Source organism: Neopelma chrysocephalum, unplaced genomic scaffold (genome assembly GCF_003984885.1).
Source record: "Neopelma chrysocephalum unplaced genomic scaffold, ASM398488v2 Primary Assembly neopelma1_98, whole genome shotgun sequence".
Classification (NCBI taxonomy): domain Eukaryota; kingdom Metazoa; phylum Chordata; class Aves; order Passeriformes; family Pipridae; genus Neopelma; species Neopelma chrysocephalum.
In genome coordinates, this window is record NW_020897761.1 from 3,426,915 (window position 1) to 3,448,117 (window position 21,203).

At 40.0% G+C, this 21,203-nt stretch overlaps 1 protein-coding gene across 6 annotated transcripts in view; it reads left to right on the plus strand.

The window, feature by feature from the left end:
- The first annotated feature begins 248 nt into the window (after positions 1-248).
- The window catches only part of PRRC2C (proline rich coiled-coil 2C), a 68,474-nt gene continuing 47,519 nt past the window's right edge, over positions 249-21,203 (plus strand). For all 6 annotated transcript variants that reach the window (XM_027694589.1, XM_027694591.1, XM_027694593.1 and 3 more), the window contains exons 1-4: positions 249-269; positions 14,341-14,508; positions 15,721-15,898; positions 19,579-19,685. In XM_027694589.1, coding sequence (XP_027550390.1) covers positions 14,394-14,508; positions 15,721-15,898; positions 19,579-19,685 — 400 coding nt within the window. In that variant the 5' untranslated portion in view covers positions 249-269; positions 14,341-14,393. The remainder of the gene's footprint in view (positions 270-14,340; positions 14,509-15,720; positions 15,899-19,578; positions 19,686-21,203) is intronic.

Here is a 21,203-nt window from a genome sequence, read left to right on the forward strand (position 1 = left end):
CTGGAAGGGCAAGCCCTTTGTTCCAGGCTATTTTCCATGCTAAGTAACAGGAGCGATGTGAAAGTGGAGAGAGGGTGGAAAGTGTAGACTGAATACCATATAAGGGTGCTGTGGATAAAATGTGGAGATAAAAATCTTGCAGAAGAATTAAACCCTTGCACAGTGTGCTCTTGCAGAGGAATAAACTCTTGTGTGGTGGACTGGGGATGTGAGTGAAGGAAAAACACTCTTCTTCCTTACACTGGAGAAGGAGGTGGACACTTTCAGAGGTACTTTGCAGTAGTGGAGGGTTTGAGGGGAAAAAAACTCCGCCCTGAAAATGCACCACCTTTCCACTAGTGAGGATGGATGTTGGGCTTGTGATGACGGGACTGCCAGTGGTGTTTTACTGGTAGAACCAGTTCATCTGCAGGAAATTTTTTCTTTGCTCAGCCTCATGCTCTCATTGTTTTTTTGGGTCTGGGTTTCCCAAACTGGTAGAAGCTTATGGGTGAAAGCAGATGTAAAAATAAAGGCTGAAATTTATGTGGGGAGGTGGGAGAAAATAATGCTGTGTGAGTACTGATGAAATGAAAATGGAGTGCACAGGAGTCTTAAAAAATGCATAAAGAGCAGAGGAAGATGAAGTCCTAATAAAAATCAGATGAAGACAGCTTTTATGTCTATGAAGAGCAGGCTAACAGAAATAGACTGTTTTTATTACAAATACCTCAGCCATTACATAACATTCTAAGTAAATGCTAACAAGCTAGTCTGTTACAGATTGCAAACACATACTGGAGGGGGAAGCTGTTTAACATTCACATTGTTCATGTTTTAAATTATCTGACACTGTCTTGATTAACAGTAAAATTATAGTGCGGATTCAACATTACATGTCTTCAATCTGAAGTGTGGTGGTGATAATTTTAACTGATGTGTACTTGAAATAACAGGGGCTTAGAGCATCAGAGACAGGAATTACTGCACTTTACATTCAGGTGCATCAAATGCACAAGTACTGCTGAAGAACTGTGGCATCACCCAGGGCTGGGTAACTGAGAGAAGAGGGGTCATTAAATATCTATTTAAATCAATGTACAGCTCATTCCTAAGTGAAATGGCAGCCTTACTCAATTTTGGGTTAGTTGGGCTGTAACTTGTGTTCCAGGAATGACTGACCTGCCTGGTTTTTGCTGCAGTGCTTGCTTAAGCTGGCAAATCAAACTTGCTCTGCTTAGAAGAGCAGCCCTTTTCAGTCTGTCCTCCTGAAATCATGTGAACTGCTACACCTTGGTTTAAAATTAATATTTTGTAGGCATATGACCATTCCTAGGTTTTATTGTTTGTAAATTTTTACTTGCAGTTTAAGTCTGCAGTCGCAATTTTAAAAGAGTGTTTGCAGGAGCAAGGGTGTAAGTTATGCTTAAGCTGATTTGGATCTTCTAAGGTGGAAGTGCAGAAACATCTTCATTTTATTTGAGAAGCCAGTGATTTTCTCCCAGTTGAAGACTTGCTATGCTTTAGGACTTAATATTTCTTCTGTTTCAGATAACCATGGAAGGACCTCATGGGCTTAATATCAATACATTGATGCTTTCATTTTACAAAAAAAAAAAAATTATTATATTTACAGGACTTGTTTTATAGTAGTGTTTAGGGCAATGTGTGCTTCCCACACAAGATACTAGGTACAGGTGCACAACAGAAGTCCTCCAATGATGAAGAGCAATAAGATTTTCTCTTTGCAATGGGTGTGAATAGTCTGTAGGAAAGATGTATCTGGTAAGAAAAATTTGCCTTTGACCTGTGGCATATCTGGGCATATCTGGCTCCAGAGTTAGGAGATGTTCTTCATGCCACAGATGAAGCTCTGAGCTTTGTAGTGCACACACAGCTTTGGATAAGGAGAAGTTTCTTGGTAAGTATTTTAATAATGTGTTGACCCTGAATTATTTACTGCATCTTGAAAGCAAAGTATCAAGGGACACGTGTGTTTTTTTTCCCTAAGCAGAATAAACAGAGAACCAAGAGCAAGTGAAGATGTTAAACTTCATCTGCAGCCATTTGGCAGATGCAAGTTAACTTCCATGGAAAATGGGTTCTGTGATGCTGAAAGGCAGATACATAAAGCTGGGTGTGCTGATAAGGCTTTTCTAATTTAGCTTCTCATCTTTTTTTCACTCTCTTTTTCCAACAAGACACGGTTGAATCCAGTGTAAAGCAGAGGGCAGAAGCTGACCCTCAGTGTAATTAACCAGTGCTGTTCAGAACTGTTGGCTGCGTGGTGTTGGCAGCTGCATCTTTTACATACTGAGCATTCTTCATGAACAAGAAACTGTTCCAAGAAACTAGTGAGTCACAGGGAAGAGCATGTAGCCAGAGATCCAGAGGATAACAGGCAGCAGGTAGAAGAGGCTGTGAGCAGCTCTGAGCTCTCCAGGCTGGACCAGACCAAGGAGCAGATTCCACCACCTCTGTGTGCCCCAGAGTGGCAGTTTTTAGTTGATGCTGTCAGTGGTATGTTAAAAGTGGTACATTTGGCAGCCATGGATTTCACTGGCACAGTGGGAGTGTCTTAAAAGCCTTAAAAATATGCTGAGAAATAGAGAGAAGAAATTATGTTTATTTTTGATGTACATGCGTCTGGTTAGGAATATGGCAGGAGTTACAGGCAACAGAGGATTTGAGCAAAGTGGTGACAAATAGCTGAAGTTATTACATAAATGATTAGAGTAAGTATTTGGAACATTCTTTTTGTCATGTTAAGGCTGTACAAGACTTTGTATAAAACTGTTTATTCTGTAGATTCCTGCTGTTGATGAATACTTCCATCAGGTTGGACCCTTCAACACCAAAAATATCCTGAGAAGATGAACAGAAGAAAATGGAGAGAAAAGCTAGAGAAGAGGGAATTAATTTTGGCACATCTGTTCTAGAGAGGAATGAAAATTCTTAATGATGTAGCCTTAGAGTGGTTCTTGTGCACTTCCAAAATATTCTGAAAGAGCTCATGAACAGAGCAGCTTGCCTGAACATTATTTCAAAGCAACTTCAAACAAATTTCTGAAGTAAAAAACTTAGATGTAATTATTTATGTTATTTAAGTGCTAACCTATGAATAGGGGCTTTGGAAGAACAAGTTCTGTATAAAAGTTCTATTTATTTGCAGCTGAGGTCAGGGATACTTTAAAGGTTCAGGAAGGTATGATGTGGAGAGAAATCCACTGCTCAAAATTCATTGGGAAAAACACTGAAAAAGGGTGTCACTTCCTCTGTCAAGAAATGTTAATTATTTCAGTGGGACTTGGAAACTGTGGTAAAGGAGCAGGAAATGGAAGCCTTGAAAGAGATTCCTCGAGTTATTCACAGCAAGGAATGATTTCAGGTTTGTCTCTTTAATCTGTCCTGCCCTCCTTCACTGTCCACGTCAACATGGGGTGGGTGGGGAGGGTTGAAAATAGTCCACCAGTCCAGATGGCATTGTTTGAGAGTTTGTAGAGAAGTGCAAGGGCTTTCACTGTAAGAGAGCTAAAGTGAGAGGGGAAAATGGAACAGTGGAGAGATGGGCATTGACTGTAAGTGACTACAACTTCTGCTGCTCATCTGTTGGGAATCTGGTCTGCTTTCATGTACTCATTGATTTTCTTTCATCAGCTTCCTTAAATGAAGTGTTTTGCACCGGCTTAACACTGAGACCGACTTGAGGAGTCAGCTCTTGTTCACCTCAGCTGTTGTTTCTGGTAACTTATTCCAGGCAGCAGAGGAGCAGATTCCGAGCACTGCCCAGCCTGCATTGGAGTCAGATGTGTCATCAGATGTGAAGCTGCTGTGGACTTCTCTTCTGCTCCCCTGTGCTCAGTCTGACACAGCAACCCCTGCTCAGGATGCCATGAGGAGGAGACTCCCCACCTCACTTGCTGTGTGTAGGGACAGTGGTTTGCTAATGCTTTTGCCTTTCCAGGCTTCTGCTGGATGGGGTGGTGCAGATGAGCAAGAAACAAAGTGGTTCTTGTCACAGCATGCTAGGTGTGTAATTTTTTTAAGGGACTGTTTGTGATCTTAATCATTAACAGATGCCTTTACAGAGAGCTGCTGTGGTCTCAATAAACTGACCTAAATTAGTTTTTAAGAAGCCTAGTGGATAGTTGTAATTTTTTCAGTTAAAAAAAGACTTCTCATAGGTAAGACCGGTCACATTAGTCTTCTATATTCAGAGAAAAGTGCTGCCTGCCAACCTACTATTTGAATCCTATACTTAGATAGCAGGTACATGGCTTGTTTCTGCAAGAATTTGCCTTAATTTATTCCCTTATCTTTTGCTCAAATAGGCAGCAATTCAGCTTCGTGAGCTTTGAAGTTTTCTCATTCTTCCAAATAATGGAAGTTTCTTTAATAAATGGTTTTGCAAATCTTGAAAATAAGTCTCATTTGGCATCTGCAAGTTGAAAAGCTAATTGGATGAAAGCACTTACATTGTTCTGTTCCCAGAAGTAATGAGAATGCATATCATTATGATGCTCTCTTTAATTCTATAGAAACTGTTCTTTTTTTTTTTTTGGCCCTGGCTTCCTTCCAGAACTTCAAAACTCCTGCCTCAATTAAAAATTTACAATTTTAAAAAGTTTCTTAATCAACTGCATGAAACTGGAAAATAAAAAATCTGTCATGCAAAACATCTGCTAAATGCTTAGTGACAAAGAAGTAAAAAATTACTTGTAAAGACATTGTCAGGCTACAAAGGAAGAAAATAGCCTGCCTTAAAAGTGACCTGCAAAGAAGTTTTGGGTCTTATGTCTGCAGAAAAGGATACATTTTTCTTTGAAACATATTCAGTACTGTAGCAAAACATCTAAATTGTGATTTATGTTTGAGGATTATCAGCACATGGCCAGAATAGCTGTGTTGGGTTAGTGCACGAGCTTTGTGGTGTGCTAGTTCTGACTCAGGTGTGACACACACTGCCAGTCTCTACTGGAATATCTTGAAAAACCCTTTCTGGCAAAGAACCTCTACTTTGATAACTTGAAAATGGGCTGGTACTTGAAGGAAAGCTCCTAGTACAGTTATTGGTGGTTATTCATATTTGTTGTTTTCACTTGAGCTGTGGTTGTGGCATTAAGTTTCTTTCCACTGGTTTGGTTCATGTAGAACAAATGAATAAATGAACTGGACACTTGCAATACCAGGGGAGGCCGTGGTGTATTTGCCTGGTCTCTCTACCCCACTGGTGAAGTTTTAGTGTAGTAACTGTGGTGTTCTCATGTCACGCAGATTGTAGTCTTTTCAGCTTCTAGAAGCTTTTTATTCATGTATCAGTGAGAAATAAGATCTGTTTGGCATTGCTGCCTTGTTGTGCCTCAACCTGAACTGGGAATTGCTCTGGAGAGCACTGTGAGCTCATTCCACCAGCCTGTCAGTTGTTGCTCTGTGAGTTTGCAGGCAGACACGTGTGGAGAAGCATTTCTTCAAGCATGACTCCACGTTCACTGCCATCAGCAGTGGAAGCTAGGTGGGACTAATGCAACCTTCCAAACCCAAGACAGAATAAGATGTGCTGGATCAGTGTTGAGGCTGCTCTGTTTGTACTGAGATCATTCTGGACTGTTACAGGAGGGGGAAATACTGAACTCAGTGAGTGTTTGGTTTAGTGGCACACGGTAGGTTTGTGGTTCTCATCATTTTATGGTGCCTGTGGTGCCTGCAGCTGTGGTGTAGAGCTTCACCCTTTGAGTCCATTCTCTTCAGTATTTGATTGTATGCAAATCCAGCATGTTAGCCTAAGGAACTGTCCCTTGTGTTGCAAAGCAGTTTGAAAAAATGATCAGTTTTCTGAAATCTGGGCACGGCAGATGTTGGATATTCAATTCAGACTTGTTATGTAAATATTCCAAGCAGAATGACTTCAAGGGAGCTGGTGTATTTATTTTAGTCACAAGCTGTATAGTTCTTAATTTTAATTAACTGTACTTTGGGTGTTCAGGGGGAAACTATGTGTGGCTTTGCTTTGCACGAATGGTGGAACATGGAGGTGATGTCTCATGATATTCCAGACCAGGAACTTGTAGGCAATAGTAGAGGAGTTTTTGTTAAAACTGTCTATTTTTCATTATAACCTCTGGGAATTCAAAGAATTACCAGACACAAAATACATTGAAGGGAGTTTCTTAATTTGAACTTGTTTGATACTCAACTTTGATAATTGATACCTTTAAAAATCTATTTCTATTTTAATTGTAAAGTTATCATTAAAATACAAAGAAAAATACTGAAAGTATAATTATAAAGCTAAAGCAGACAGAGGTATTATATCCTCTGCATGTGCAGTAGTTGAGAAGTGAATACAGTTTTTGGGGAGCTAGTTACTGATTTCAGGATTTGCTTCATGAGAATGGCTGTATTTATGCTTGAGTGCCCTTCTGCATTGTCTCCTTCTTTCCTTGTAGAAGACAAAAGTAAATCCAAGAGTTGTGTTGATGAACAGCTTCCCTTATCCAGTAGAAATCTGGAGACCAAAATTGGGCCACTGGTGTAAAACATGGAAGAAAATGACATGCATAAACATTGAAAGCATTGAATGCCTGGGTAACTGTATTGCTGTAGGTAATATTTAGATAGTATTTGTCAAAAAATTGGACAGTTTTATTTGATATTCTGAATATAAAAATGAAAAACCATTTTACTCAAACTAGATGAAATGAAAATTGTCCTTTCTCTCCCCTGAGTTCTTGAATAGCTGCACTGGCATCATTCTGCCAGTGAGGGAGGGATCCATAATCTCTCATTTACCTCAGGTCACTTCAGAAGGAGATTATTTCATAGACAGTACAGATATCAGAAATGATCTTAGCTGAAAGGAAGCAGCTGTGTAACACATGAAAATATTTAGTCCGTTTTTTGACAGTTTTATTGCCAGTGTGAGTTTATCCTGTCTGTGGCTTTTTAATCCCTTGCTGTATGGGCACATCTAAAAAGTCACGCTGATCGTGATTGATGCTGCAGATGAAGCTGCTTTTGGCAGGGCTGTTCCACAGGAATGTGATTTCTGTGCACGTTAATGAAATATTCACACACATATAGCTAAATATATATTAAAATCTGTGGATAGAAGCAAATTAGAAGTTTGCTGTCCTCGGGTCTGTGGGGTTTTATCATTTATTCTTTAGTTCAAGAATGCAGTGGAAAGAAACAAGTAGAACTCATAGAAACTCATTTTTTTTCTGCAATATGTGTCCTAAAAGTTCATTTAAAAAGTGTTGCTACTATTAGTGCTGTGTTAGACTTAAAACACTCCTCTCAGAAATTCCTTGAGCTGTCGTGGTTTGTTGCTGGTTGTCCTGCTGGAAGGCCAGATTTTAGGTGACTGGTCTTTCTCCCAAAAAGTTGGTTCAACAAGCTGCCTCCCGGTCTAAGGCAGCAGCAGATTTCCTTGCTCCATAGATGGCTCATTCAGATTAACATATGCTTTGTGGTGAAGTTAGTTTCTGTGTAGACTTTTTTGTGGGTGGCTAATTTGGGTTGTTTTTCGTTGCTTAGCTTAGTAGTTCTATTTAAGCCGTTGCTGGATGTCTGTTAGAAGTGACGCAGACCTATTTGTGGATGCTCATTTCTGGCATCCACAAACTCCATTTTAATAAGATGCATCCGTGGGATAATTCCCTAAAATGGCTCTCTTGTATCATGATCCGTTTTCCACCTGACATATTTAGTTTTGATAGTATTTTGGAAAGAGTTTCTTAGGCTTTAAAGGGGAGTAATTTGAAGAATAATTGAACTAGCAAAGCCTGCTTTGCTGCAGCTTTGTCTCACGATGGAGTGTCTTGGTTCTAAGGAGCAGAAATTAATTTTGATTTTTCCATTCAGTGGCCATTAACAGTATTCCTCTGTAGGTTGTCTGGTGCCTCAGGGAGCACCCTGTGCTGCAGTTTTCCTGCTGAGATGATGGGTGCAGGAGAGATGGTGATTTAAAAGGTTTTCTTTTCCTACTCGGCCACGTATCTTCGCAGATTGTATGGAACCAACGCAATCTGTGCATTGTGTACCCTATTCCAAGCTCTGCTGAAAACCAGTCAGCCCAAAATCTGGAGGTGGAAAAGTGTATTAGCAAGGTTTCCTGAGGAAATTAAAACTTAGTGTAGCTCTCGTTCAAGAATGAGTTGTAGTGAGATCTACCCAGAGCTTCTAGTCTTGTAGGTCATAGAGCCATGTCTGAGGTACATGAAATAAAAGCTCAGGAGTCCTCAAAGTTTTACTGCAATTTTCAGCCTGCTTAGCAGCAAATCTCCTTGTCAATGAACTTTGGTGCAGATTAGTGTTGAGGGGGAGGGAAATCCTGACGTTGGAGGCTTTATTAAGTACTTTGGTTTGACAGAGACTTTTGCTGCTGAAGTGTTACTGGAGGTTATTGAAGCCTGTGTTCGTGTTGTATTAAGCTGACCAGTGCTGAAGTTCTAAAGAACTCTTAATAATGAGATAAATGGCCAAATTTTTTGTTTATTTGTTTTGTTGTTATGTTCCTAAATAAAAAATTGACCTGAAAATCTTGATCCCAGAGTGATACTTTGGGCAATAGAAAGTTATAAGATCATCAATAAGAGATTGTTGTTGTGTACAGTTTATAAACATCCACATCAGAAAAGTGAAGTCACTGTGTTTAATTGGAATTCCATTCGTTATTTGTGTGCAGCCTTCTCTGTACAAAACCATGTACAAAAAAAGTGTATTCAATAATTACACAGTATTTTTGAGTGTTCATTTAAAATAATAGGCTTCCTTGATAATGGGTTACAAAAAGCATGAAGAAGGCTTCCTTGGGTTCCAAGTATGTTGAATCCGGTTTTCCGTTTTTCTGTGTTTTAACGTGGCATTATGTTTTTGTAATTGATTTAATTTAAATTTTCTGAACATCCACAGTTGGTTTTCAAAATTCAATATCTAGCTGCAGATTATCCTTGGGTTTTGCAGTTAGGAGGCAACTTCTTCACTACTAGAATCTAAATATGCCAGACTTAGAGTTGAAATGAAATCTTTCCTTTCTGGCTGAAATTTTTAGTGCCACATTTTTGTGTGCAATGAAGTTTTTTTGATATTACTAACACTGACTTGGGAGCATCTATCTCTAACACCAATTGAATATGTGGTAAAAAAGTTTTGTTTTGTTTTGTTTTATTTTTTAGTTGTTGTATTTAGTTTCAGAACTTACCAGAACCACATTCTTCAGTGTCCCAGAAACAAAGCTATTCTTAGGAAAGTGAAGTTATGGCTGGATGCAAATAACAGATTTGTATATGATGGTTTTTGCCCCTTAGCCACTTTTACTGTGCTTAAAATAGAGTCTGTCTGGATTTGTTTCTTGGTTTCTGTTTTGAGAGAGGTGCTAATGTGTCCCAGTTATGAATAAACTTTCATGTAGTGTTTTTTATGATGTTTCCCACTTCACAGATGGGCATTTGAGGCTCTGAGAGTTGAAGGTTCGAGGAAATCTTTAGCAGGTTTGAGTCTTGAATGGTGTTCTTTGCCTTGTCATTCTGGCTCATCCTTCTCCAAATTTAGCCAAAATACAACCGTTGGAGTGGAGGTGACAGGTACTAGATATCCTCCTGTGATTGCATAGGGATTGTGGGAATTATTCCAGTATTTGCTTAGTGTTTTTAAGACTAAAATTCTGGAAAGCTCATGTACAGGTTGCCTGTCCTAACTGATTGTGTCCTTGTAGGCTCAACAGGTGTGGGATGGGGGGTTCAAGGTGACAGGACTGCATTAAAAGTCACTGTAATATTGCTGAGGAGGTGTTTTCACATGTTACACTTGTGTTAAAAATACAGACTTCTTTTGTCTAGAGGTTTAAAAATGCAGTGTATAAAATATGGATTGAGAGAGTTTGTCATCTGGTTGTCTGTGCTCCCACCAGCTAGGATGGGGTATCTGAAAAATGCAGAATGTAGTAATCTTTTTCCCAAAGTTGAGGAGGAATGGTGGATGCTGTGTTTCAGACACAGGCAGAAATGTATGAATTGGAAGACTATAACAAAGAGAATATAGTTATTTCCCGTGGCAATAGTGAGAGTTGATCTGTCCCTGCCAAAAAAAAAAACATGGATAAAGAAGTAGACTTTCTACCTGAGCCTTTTCACAGCTTTCTTCCCCTTTTCATGTCTGTCTGTACTACTACACCAAGAAAAATATACTGTAGCTTACACAGAACGCTGTTCTCCTCTGCATGTGTGTAACACTGGTTTCAGATACAACTGAAAATACTGTAATGGGCGTGGTGGCAGAGAAGGACTGAAAGCAGACAAGAATTGCTGAGTGAAATTGTTAGATATTTTAAACTTCTCATCACTCCAGTCCTCAAAAGTGACCTCAAAAACAAGTCATTTTGAGGAATTCTGAAGCGATCAGGAGAGCCAGTGGAAAAGGTCTGTTAAATGTGGGGGGGGTTTGTTTGATGGGGTTTTATGGTATTTTAAAAATATGATTGTGCAGTGTGAATTGTACCACATTCAGTTTCCTCTGTACCAACTCTCAGTATCCAAGAGGGTACAAGTAAATATCCCTCAGTGGAGACCAGGATATCTAGAATTTGTGGCAGCTACTTAATATGCTATTTTCTGTACACAATCTTCCAAGTTCAGTGTGGGATCTAAATAAGCCAGCCAGTTGGAGTCTGAAAAAAATAGTCTGGTACAGAAATTACAGTAACAATTTTAACCTTAAAATCTTAAGGCCACAGCGAAGGTCAGTTAACTTATTTGATAACGTGGCAGAGCAGCTGAAAGGTAATTTTTGCTATAGAATTTTGGGAGCATTGTGCCTTCTGTAATTATGCATAATAGTAACTGTAGTCATTCAAAGTGAACAGCTGACTTGCCTTGGATTTCTTAATAGTGCAGTGAGCCCTGCCAACTGCCATTATTGCTTGTACTGTTCCCTGTCCTTCTGTTCCCTGTCGTGGGGGTTATTTAACTTTGCTAAGTAGCTCTGACATCTTTTCTGTGTCGCTGCTGTTCAGAGGTGTGTGCAGCTGCCTCGGGTTCTTACTCACAGCACAGCGAGTCCAGACCTAGTGTACAGCAGCACTTTAAGGATTGGACTAAGAGAGTCAGACTAACAGCTGCCTCACTGATAGAATGTGTCAGTGTTAAGGCAAATTAAGAGTCACTTGGTGAGCCTGGGACTTGCCAATGTATTCTCTGCACAAATTAAATATGTCCTGTGTTAAAACACCTCATAGGTTCTTCTACAGGAGTGATTCCAGTGCTCCGGCATGGGAATGTAGCATGTACAACTAAAGTTTGGATGAAAAGGCAGAGCTCTTGGAGCTGGATAGTTTTATGTGGCTCAAAACCATGCAATTATCTCTTTATAACTGTTGTTGGATGGCACTGGGTGCTTGTTTAATGTGTGACTTGGCAGGAATGTTTGTAGAGGGACACAGGGGCTCTTCAGAGGGAGGATTTGTCATCCCTGGCTTGAGTACCTGGTCTGAAGTCTAATTTTGCGAGATTATCTTCTTTGGCAACCAGTATCAGGTCTAAATTTAGTTAAATATGAATATATTGACCTGCCTAATTGAAAAGAGCACTGTGTGTGGTGCTTGATTTTGTTTCTGCAAGTCACATTACTGAGGAATGTGTAATCATTATAAATGATTTAATCATTATGAAATATTCAGTTTATTTTTCTTTGTAGTATAAGTTTGGAAAAACTTGTCAAACAGTGTGAATTTTAGTAATATCAAAGGCATAGATCTCAGCTGTAACGAACAGACTAATTTTTGTAAATTTAACATAAAAAGGTGTTATTGGGGAATGTGGTTACTGTCTCTGTTCTTTAAGCTCTCAAATGTAGAAAGAACAGTTGTTACAATTAAGGTCTGCCCAACTATGAAGTGTGTCTTGCTCTGTAAAGAAGAGTTATGATTAAGATTTTCCATGTTTCATCTCTACCAGAGGTGCAGGCTTTGGAAAATATGACAAAACATTATCTTAAACCATTCTCAGACTTCTTTCTGCTCTGTCTGCATCTGTTAGGGCTTTGTAAGTTTGAGGGGTAAGAAATGACCTGATTTGTCTTTTTATTTCCTTTTTTTGTTTGTTTTAGTTTGGTTTCTTGGTTTGTTTTGTTTGCCAGCTTCCAGATTATTCACAGTTGTGAAGCTACTTCATGTGTACGAAATCCTTGACTAGGATGAGTCTTTTGCTGCAAATGAAAACTGTATATGAGTTGTTTGCACTTGAAAGGATGTGTGAGCATAGTGATTATAGTGTAGGACTCCATAGGTTATATGCTCACCTGGAAGCTTGTTTGCCACCCTGTGTTCCTGGTAATTATCTGCCCAGTGCCTTCTCTGATGCTCCAGGATGATTGTGGTGGACTCTTTATTATAAATACAAGTGGGAGCAGAGGGTAACAGGAGAATTGAAGGGATGAATCTGCCAGCTTCATTCACAGACATTTTACTGAAGACCTTCTGATAAACTGATTTTCCTCATGGAAGAGTAGCCTAATGTCTGATCTAGACTCCAGCTTGATAAACTAGTCTTCCTGGATTCAGGTCTCCAGACTGGCTGAAAGCAGTTGTGTGGCCGTGAATAATCCTGATGGGCAGAGCTCGACATGTTGTTGAATTGCAAATAAGTATTGAGGCAGCCTGCAGAGTGAATGGTTGCTTGAAATATGTTGGACTGATAACTCCAAAGATAAACTTGTCTGAATTCATATGTCAGGCTGGGTGGGTTTTCCCTTCCTTGCACCTAGTGTAGTTTTTTTGGATAGATGAGGGATGACCCAACAGCCAGATTGAGGTCTGTGATCTGCTTGGTGGGCTGGGTTCACCCTGCTTCCATCCTGTGTTTCGTGGGTTTGGATGACATGAAGAATGTTGGTGTAACACTTGCTGTTGAAATAGCCAAATGCTGACTAATCTGGAAAAAAAATCTGGGAGTTACTGGCTTTTCTTGAGGGGAGAATATATTTCTTAGCCATGTATGTGGCCCCACAGGAAGCTGAAGACTGTCCCCTTGGCAACAGCCTGCATGGGTTGTAGTAGAAAAGCATCTGGCCCAAGTTATGCTGAAGCTGAACCACCCCAAGGTTATTTGCCATCTTAATTTTCTGGTCTTTTCAGTCATGGCTTGTAAATTGAAGTAGAAGGCAGAGGAGGATGGGAATGTTATCATTCCTATATAAAAAATTTCCACGGTCTTTTGACATTGCTTAATATTTCCATGGTCTTTTGACATTACTTAATGTCTGTCATGACTGAGTAAGGGCTTTGTTCTTTAGACTGCTTGTCCTTGCAGACTCTCCTTAATCCATGAGCACCTTGAATGTGAATCGAGTTCCTTTTGAAGATTTTCTGCAGCTGAGTTTGACATTGGAGCTTGTTGATCACCAGAGGATTTGAGATTTGAGCAGGATGTCTTGCTTCTTGCTGCCTGCTTTAGAACAAAACACAGGGGTGTTTGAGCATACATAGCTATTCTGGAATTCAGATGGAAATATATAAAAAAATTACTATTGTAAAGAGGCTAGCAGGATTTTTGGAGTGTTAAATCAACTGTATAGTAATGTTCTGGTTAAGTGAATGCTCCTTGTGTTCCTGCCTGGTGATGAACAGCAACTCTGGCAAGTTCCTTCTGAGAACTTGTAGTGAAGTCTCAGTGTTAATGACTGGGTTCTTTCTCTCAAGGCCTGCTCTTCCAGAGGAAGGAAGGAGGAAAGAGATGACCTGCTCTAACAGCCCTGTAATTTACTGCTGCAGGAAGAACAGTGTAACTCTTGGTTTAAGGAATTCTCACCCTCCCTGGCTGATCATACCGTGTTCCTAGTTTTGATAAACAAAAAAGGCTTACTCTGTGTATTTAGTTTCTCTGGCTGCTGTGTTTGTGATGATTTTAATTGGAAAAAAAGCAAATTCCAGAAATACTGTACTGCAGTTAATGGTATCTCAGCACTTGGCTGTGGGAGTGGGTGAAGTCATTGAGCTTCCCCCGTGGAGAAATAGCTGCTGGTGGAAACTTTGCGTGTTTGTGGGGCTTGGGATTGGGTTTTAATTATTTGTTTTGTAGTGAAATCATGGATGGTATTTATCACTTCTGCAGTGTTTGATGTTAATTAAATGCTGACACTCGGGATTTTGTGATGTTCAAATTGTAGAGATGGAAATACTTCAGAATTCCCAGTGTTACGTAAGGATAGAGGTTTCTGGAGTTAATGCATTCTTTGGCATCTCCAGCATGCTGACATGAAACAGCATTAGTGGTGTTAAATATGCTGTCCACTTCTGCCCTGTGAGCTTTGACTTAAGTGCTGGCTTATATTCAAACTGTTTTACTTTTCTGTTGTTTTTCTTTACAGGCAAATTTTGAGGAGTGAACAGGAGGTACCAGACTAGATGAGTTTCCAGCGAAATGTCGGAAAAGTCAGGCCAGAGTACAAAAGCAAAGGATGGAAAAACAAAGTATGCAACACTCAGTCTGTTTAATACTTACAAGGGAAAGTCACTGGAAACTCAGAAAACCACAGGTGAGTGAACTGTCTGCAGTGGTGCATTCTTTCGGTTTCATCATCACTGCAGTGCTAATTAAGGGTGCAAAGTATATGAGCACTTAACCACAGCAAGATTTTTTCTTACCTGCTTGGTCCAGCAGTGACGTGAAGGGTTGTGGAAAGCAGCATTCATTATAGTTTTGGGTTAGCTGTAAACAAGAGTGTCAGTTCAGAGACAGCATTTGCAGTCTAGTAGGAAGTAGAATGTAGGTAAATAAAAACTGGTTTATAGCCGTGGCTCCATTTGTTATCAGCAGATGAGATGCCATTCCCCAGCTGTGCTTTTCACTGCAGTGAGGTTTGAGGTACTGGAAGTGTTTGATTAAGGAGAAGGCAATGCTTACTTTCAGATGGGGTGCTTTGTCTGTTTTGTGAACAAACGCTGGGTGAAACTTGCACTGACACCTCAAATAAGGTGACTGTGAGCCTGCTGTTTTGTGACTGATGGGATTGAGAACCAGGGGAGAATGACATTCTGAAGGTTTTGAATTTGGTTTGACATAGTAGCTTAAGTTGAGGGTAAAAGAGGGAAAGTAAATTCAAACTTTGTTAAAGTTTGCCACAATATTATTTTTAAAGTTTGAAACTGAGTTGTTTGTGATGACACAGCTTGCCCAGGGCAGTAACTTGTACTTGTTCACCTGAGTTGATTATTTGGTAGGTTGAGTGTCCTGTGTGGTGCATTAGCTTTGTGCTGCTTTTTTATGCTCGTAGTCTGGAGTTAATGCACTTTGTAGGAATGCTTTTGTGAGGGCAACATCTGCCAACTGAAATTGGCAGCAAAAAAGAACTGGGCTGGACCCATGTGGGTATTCCTGGACTCATCAATGTACACTAAGTTCCAAAAGGAGCAAGAGAATTATACTTGACAAAATATTGAAGGATATTAAGACATCGACATCGTATTTTAAGCGGCTTCTCTAGCTTTCTGTCACTGTTGTGTAGAAAGGTGGGGCCATATATCCTTTTTAATGTGGAATAATGGCTGTTCAAAAAGTACTCAAGTTCTCCCAAACCAAGTATTTCCAATTGCCTTTTTAAAAAATTCAGTTATGAAGCGTTTTGAATTTCTGTTTCTTGTACTCTGAAACTTTTCTGACTTCCTCACAGAACGTTTCTGTGTAGCTTTGCATAAGCCCTGTCTGCTAAACAGCCCCATTAACTTGCCCTTTCTGCTTTGCCCTGCAGTTGCTGCACGCCATGGATTGCAGAGCCTTGGAAAAGTTGCTATTTCCAGGAGGATGCCTCCCCCAGCCAACCTGCCCAGTCTCAAAGCAGAGAACAAAGGCAATGACCCCAATGTGAACATTGTGCCTAAAGATGGCACAGGATGGGCTTCGAAACAAGAACAGCACGAAGAGGAAAAGTAAGCGACCAATGAGCTCTGCCTTGATTTCCTGTGCCAGTTCTCTCCAGTTTCCCCAAAACTAGGGATGGGCAGGGCCTGGGGAGGAATTGGCTAGGCTTGGAATCATAGAATCAGCCGGGTTGGAAAAGACCTCTGAGATCATCAAGTCCAACCCTTGATCTACTACCCCTGTGGTTACCAGACCATGGCACTGAGTACCACATTCTGTCTCATCTTAAAAACCTCCAGGGATGGAGAATCCACCAGTTCCCTGGGCAACCCATTTCAATGCCTGATTACCTCCTCTGTAAAGAATTTCTTCCTAATATCCAACCTAAACCTCCCCTGGTAGAGCTTGAGACCATGCCCTCTTGTCTTACTGATTGTTACCTGGGAGAAGAGACCGACTCCCACCTGGCTACTCCTTTCAAGGAGTTGTAGAGAGTGATGAGGTCTCCCCTGAGCCTCCTCTTCTCCAGGCTGAACAACCCCAGCTCCCTCAGCCTCTCCTCACAGGACTTGTGCTCGAGTCCCTTCACCAGCCTTGTTGCTTTTCTCTGGACCTGCTCCAGCACCTTGACATCCTTCCTGAACTGAGGGGCCCAGAACTTGATAAAGTCCTCAGGGTAGCTGCCAGAGAGGAAATAGCATCACTACTAATTTTTGTGAGGAAGACTCTTGCTGTAAGGGGGATAGCTAAAAAACAAAACAAAAAACACATACAAAAAGACCCCTCACACTTAAAATGGAAGTGATCTACCTAAAAATTCCATATGAGGGAAGAGTATTTCCTTTAGCCACGTGGTTTGGCTACCTGTATGTAAGTTTTGATGTCTGCTTAAAGGAAATATTTTTGTAAGATCAGTGTAACCACCTTTGATAAAATTCTCTTGAAAATGTAGGAAGAACCTTGAGATGCACAGCAGCTGAGTTAAATAATAATATGCAAGTTCATGAAAGTATGCAAAAATCTTGTTTAATTGTGATTGTGCTGAGCTATGGCGCAGAAAACGCAGAAACTCTTGATTTATATACATTTATTTGAATCTCTGCTTTATTTTTTTAATGGTTCTTGATATTTGCACTTCTGGATTTTTTGCTAGAATGCCATAAATTCTACAGACCTAAAAAATTTTGTGTCTTAAACTACACTATTGTTTCAAACTCCTCCAGTATGTTGTAAAACCAAAACAGAAGTGATGGCAATGTTGATGCACTTTATGCTGTGTATAATATAACTTTCCCATGCTCAGTGCAGTTTCATCTGCTAAATTTGTTTCACATTTGTACAGCTGAAGAAAATAGAAACTACAACTTTTCAGTTTCTACTTGGAAAGTATTACAAAACAGATATTTTGCCACGTAAGCTTAAAATAGGATATGATTCTCACTACATAAGTAGAAGCAAGGTTTAAATGTTAATTCTTTATCATACAGATTGTTCTGAAAAACAGTTGAAGCTAGAGGCACTGACTGTATGTTTTTAGCACTTGTGAAAGCAAAAGATGACGTTTAAAGCTTTTCTTCCCCATCTTGCCATCCCTTTATTTAATTGTGTACTTTCTTACATTTAAATGTCAATTTTTGCCATATATTTGAAAAGCTATTAGACTTCAGGAATATGGTGTTGGGTTCAGTCTTTTCTTTTAAGCTTTTGAAACTACAAATTTACAGTTTTCTGCCCCGTGTTTTGTTTGATGCTTTAACAACATCTTCCTGTACTGCAAGGTCACTTGCACTTTATCCTGTTAAATCTGTAGCTTGTTTGACTAAAACACGTTTTTTTTCTGCATCTTTGCTTTTCCATGGCCTCCTGCACGTGTTATCTTCCAGTAGTTGATGTTATGTTTAAAAATAAGTGGCTGTCCTTTATCTGCAATTGGAAGTGTTTTGCCTTTGTGTTTGCATATGTACTGTTCTGATAAAGGCCTTGAAGACACCATCCAAGTAAAACAAGGAGGGGGAGGGATTTGCTCCCAGGAACAGGTGTGTATGCCCAGGCCATGAGTAGATTGTCCTAATTTGGACCATCTAAAGTGTTTGCTCAGGTCTTCAGGCCATTTGTGTAACTACTCCTGTATTTCTGTGATATTTCAACATGCTTGAAGTGCTGCAGTTTACATGTGGAGTGTTTTATTGTTCCTCTCACAAGCCTTGTGGATAAAGGGAACATCTTGCTAAGAGTTTGCTTTAGTCTCTTGTATCACTGCATTGGAGTTCACATGAGTGAGGTGTTCCCTGTAATTTAGGTTTTTTACTGCTTTTCTGAGCTGTGACTCGTTCTGTGGGTATTCCCTCAGTCCCTTCTTCCTGGACAGTGCAGCCTGTTGTGTATCGATTTGATTAATTTAGCTGAGTTCTTTCCCTCATCCATACCCACACCTATAGGACAGTGCTTAGATAAATAAAATTCTAAGTGGCTTGGCTTTGAAACAGGGTAGGAATGCAAGGAATAGTTTCTTTAACGTTTTATTCCTTCTTTCCCTTGTGTGTGACAAAGTATAGCCATGGAAGTTACAGCTTCCAAAATCTGCTTAGAAAATGTGCAGCTGTAAGAAAGTGCAACTAAGTGGAAACAGGAAAAAAAAGAGATTTTTTTTTTTTTTTAATCACAGTAATCTCTGGAAACAAATGAAAATTGCATTCAGTTGTCCTTGTGAGAAGCCTGTGTGTTTCTCCCCAGTAATGATATCTTTAAATGATGTTTACTTCTATGTCAGTTCTCAGACTACTGTGTAGGGCGTGGGTGGATCACTGCAGAACCCAAATGGAACTGACTTCTCAGCCCTCAGAAGTTTAAGATTACTGTAGGATCTGCTTAAAACATAATTGCTTCCTGTGAGTTACTTGACATGATACTACACTAGTTATCTCTTTAGTGGTATAATTAAGTGATTTTAGACTACAGGATTTGCCCCATAGTTCCTGTTTTATCAAAAGTCACTGCTAATGAGCTGGAGGTCTTGACTTGTAGACACAAATGCTGCGGGTCTTCTGTTATCTGAATATGCAGATTTCAGAAATAGCTTTTATCGAACCAAGTTAAACAATATCACTGCATCTGCAGACTAGAAAGGTTTTATGTGTCTGGTTTTTTTACATTGGACAAAAAGAGTGCTTATGCCTCTTCATTGTTAGGGTGGTGAGACTGAGACCATTTCTTAAGGCTTCAACTTCTCGGCTCCAGTTCCTGGTACCCATTCAGTTTTTCATGATGTCTTTAGCTTTCCTTATCAGTTCCTTTTACTTCCTAGTTTCTGACATGTATTTGCCTTCTTTCTCTTGGTTCATGGTGGTTTTGAAGTGGTTTCCTCTAGTAATTCCTGAGGCAAGGGGACATTATTCCAAATAATTTCCTTTGATGGTTGTAGATTGATGATTTTTTGATTGTCCAATACACTACTTTAAAAGTTATAATTCAGTTCATACCTGACTGTATTTTCTGCCCAGCCATTTTCATTCATTCCTCTCCACTTGGGGAAGTGGACTCTTGAAAGAATTAGCTAATTAATTCAATTTTTTTTTAACTGTTACTATAACAACTTCTTTTATATAAGAAAATGCTTTTTCTGCGGAAAAGTAGTTATTGGTTCTTCAGCTGCACAGCTCCCTCATTTCATTCACTTGTTTGCAGTCCTGACGAGCTTATTCTGTGCTCACCCTCTTGTATTCACAAGTGCTTTTCCTCTTCATTCCAGACAGCCAGACGTGCCGCAGACACAGCCAAAACCTGCTGTTCCTGCTCCTCCAGAAGCAGCTCCTGTTGCCAAATCCTGGGCCAACACCAAGCCAGGTGGACAGGACGGTAAGTGCTGCTCAGTTGGAGGGTTCTTGGCTGGCCCAGCAGGCTGGGAATGCTGCTGGGAGAGACCTCACACCCAGCAGTCCTTTGAGTCCTGACCTGGCCACTTGGGACTGGGGAAAGTTGTGGAAGCACCTTTCCAGGCTGGAAGGTGAGCCAGTGCCTGGTCGCTGCAGCAGGATTTGTCAGCAGGTCTGACTGCTTTGTAAAGGGTTGTGGGGTAGTCAGTTCTTCTGAACTGATGGGGAAATGGTGGTGGCAGTGTAAAACCTCAGAAATCGCTGTGGTGAGGAGAGAGAATCACAGGCAGTTCCTGCAACAGCTACAGTTTTTAGCATGGGAAGGAGAGCCATAAACACTTGGTGGTCATAATCTTGATCATAATTTTAGATCATTTTGTGCAAGGTGTGTCGTCATGTTTCTGTTTAAACACGTGCTACAGCGATACTTTTCCCTTTATTTTATAGATTCCTTGGTTATTTTAGTATCAAAGTGATACTAAAGTAGTTTTTTTCTGGGGAAAAGTTAAAGGTTTGTTTGACATAATTATATGAAAAGAAGGAGAACTGTTTCCATTGGTGTGAATCTTGACTTAATCTTACATTACAGATGTAAGATCAGAACTGAATCTTCAGCAGATTTTTTAAATGCTTGTAGAGTGAGAGGTTACTTAGAATTCCTGTGTCTCCGTGGTGAAGAATACCCTGCAATGTGTTTTGTTCCTTAAATTTGAGTATTGCAGACTTTCTGTGGCTATAAAATGGAGTTTAGGCTTTCGAGTTGAAGAAGTGAATTCTCTTCTGAATAGAGATTTTAAAATAGTAAAATCTAAATTGCGTGGAGGTCACTTCTTAGACATTATATAGTTTGTTAACATCACATATCTAATGATTTGGGGTTTTCTTACACAAAGTATTAGAAAGTCCTACATTCTTCATTTCGTGCTCTCCTCTCTGATATTCAGTGTTTCTTTCATTGTCAAATATAGGAACTTTTCTCCTATAAGCTTTTACAAGATTTCTGTGGAATAAAAAAAAGGAATTCACACTGATGCAAAGCGATCTGCACCCCAGCCTTTCTGCATAAGCTGATAAGATCATCTCCATGACACAGGAAATAGTGATTCGGCTCAGTGGCTTCAAAATGCGTTTAGCTAATTATTTCATAGTTACCATGGCAGCTGGTGTGCCAAGCCCAGATGGCACCCTCATTTCATTCAATTAATGCAGGAGCGGGTTTGCTGTTTCCAGAAGAAATACTGCATGTGAATTGGCATCAGCTGCTTGCTGTCCTCTGGGTTGAAACTCAGGATACACCTGTTGTGCTCGTGCCTTCCTGAGCTGCAGTTGGCTCTTAGAACCTGTACTGTTTCCAGATGCCTTGTGAGTGTTCCAGCAGTCACTCAGCCACTGCCTCGTGCTCTCGTAAAACTTGAGTGAGGCAGGACTAAACCCTTTTCTGATCCTGTCTGTAGAAAGGCCATGTAGAAAGGAAAGACTTCTGAAATGTAACAGCAGCATG